Genomic DNA, 1,963 nt, shown 5'->3' with positions numbered 1-1,963 from the left:
ATAAATACAAAATCATCAGTCCATTTGGGGTTGAAGTGTCGGTTTTCACCGTCAATTTTCCGCCGTTTCTCTCCGCTCATTTTGGATCAGTAACGAGAGTAACGAGATTGACACGATATCGCGATAATTACACGCTGATCAGTCCAATGCAAGATTGCCTTTTAAGAGCTATTGAAGGAGAAATAATTTGGACTCATTTAATTCGGATAACATAATAGCGAACATATATTTAAATTTATTTAAATGATTATAAAAATTAATTCTGTAATTAGAATTTTTTTTTTATATTGGAATATGGAGTGCGTTCCAGGGGCCACGAGAAAGCTCCCCGCGGGCCGGATTTGGCCCGCGGGCCGCCAGTTGAATATCCCTGCCCTACAGGGTGTACTTTGAGGGTCTTGACTCTGCAGACTGTTTACATGCATAAAAACCTTCATAACACACAAGGGGACGGGTAATAACTGGAAAAGCATGACATGGAACCTTTCAATAAAATGCTAACAATTTCCTTATTATATATGAACATTGGGGTTTATGTTATAATGTGTATTTCGAAATATATAAGACACTTCTATGTTATTATTGGTTTTCGAACAATAACATGTTCTTTTATTTTCAAAGCATCATTGTGAATAAAAGTCCTGACGGAGTATTGCAGTGATTTGTTTGTGCTTTTATTCAAATGTATGAGAACATGAAAACAATATATTTAACTTTATTAGATGATTGTTGCCTTGAAACTTCGTCGTTCAGGTTTCATGTACAGGACAAACTCTGTCAATGAGACTCTCGTTTGCTGGCACTGGTACAGTTCTTGTGTAAGTCGAGATGCTTAAAAACAGAGAAAGCACAGCTATGGGAAATGGATTTGAAGCAACAAACGTAATTCCCCTGTCACATTAACAGCTCAATGATTCACATTTCTATAAAACAAGTAGTTAAAACAGGAAAAGGTCAGACAGGAAAAGGAAAGTTGTTTTGATGGATGCTGAGCTCTAACTAACGTGTAGATTCTCCTTGTCATCTTGATTGAGGCAAAACAGACTGGATTTAGATTTAGTGTTTCTCGACTTTGTGATGTAAATTAAGGGAATTCTGAAAATTCATGAAAAATAACTAAATATTCTCATGAATTATTGCACCTCATATTTTATGTTGAAAATCTGGTGCAAGTATTCTGTCTCTGTTTATCGCTGTGTGTTTCCTGGAAATCAACAAAACTGAAAAAAAAAGCAAACATTTGTTTTATTAAAAAGTGTATTGTACAGTGTTGTTATCAGCTTTCACATTAAGGAAAAACTAATTACACTTTTTTCAACAAGAGCTGCCACACACAAGAAAAAAGGTTTCCCATTCACATGGTGAAAAGCAGATGACCACTAAAGGTACTATGATGATTTACACTGTCAAATATCTTGCAGTTTCCCCACAAACGCAAAAACAAAACATCTCCGACCTCCAGAAGCAGTGTGGCACCATTTGAAGATGTGCCAGCACCTGACGTCTGATGTTCATATGCAATACAAACATGCTCTCCGTTCTTGAACAACGCAGCAGCTGAAGCGTGTGAAGGATCTCCGTGACCATATACGTAGAACTCAAAGTGGTAGGCTCCTCTCACTGGTGCAATGAAAAAACCTGTGGGAAATGTTTTGTCAGTGAAGGAAACTTCATATTTGTTTGTTGATCATGTTTTGAATTCAGCAAAGCCAAAAACCTAAAACTCATTTGAAATGCTTGGATTTGAGTACCTGTGTTTGGGTTGTAGGCATTCCCAATGTTTGAGAAGATGTATCTGAAGACCAGATTAGTTTCAGTGTTAAATGGTCCGATAGTTCCTAAGCCTGAAGCCAACAGAGAGGCTGAGAAAGCCACCTGTTTGACTGAGAGAGAGAGAGAGAGAGAGACAGAGAGAGAGAGAGAGAGAGAGAGAGAGAGAGAGAGAGAGAGAGAGAGAGAGAGA

At 37.7% G+C, this 1,963-nt stretch overlaps 1 protein-coding gene across 1 annotated transcript; it reads right to left on the bottom strand.

The window, feature by feature from the left end:
* Positions 1-1,224: 1,224 nt before the first annotated feature.
* Positions 1,225-1,922, bottom strand: LOC104943069 (complement C1q tumor necrosis factor-related protein 3-like; the record flags this gene model as incomplete). The annotated part of the gene is made up of 2 exons (XM_010768392.1): positions 1,225-1,638; positions 1,752-1,922. Coding segments are annotated over 2 exons (455 nt in total), but the record flags the coding sequence as incomplete, so codon positions are not given.
* Between the last annotated feature and the right edge of the window lie 41 nt (positions 1,923-1,963).

The sequence above is a fragment of the Notothenia coriiceps genome, unplaced genomic scaffold (assembly GCF_000735185.1).
Source record: "Notothenia coriiceps isolate Sejong01 unplaced genomic scaffold, NC01 NC01_scaffold00005632, whole genome shotgun sequence".
Lineage (NCBI taxonomy): Eukaryota > Metazoa > Chordata > Actinopteri > Perciformes > Nototheniidae > Notothenia > Notothenia coriiceps.
This window is presented reverse-complemented; position numbering and strand designations above follow the sequence as displayed.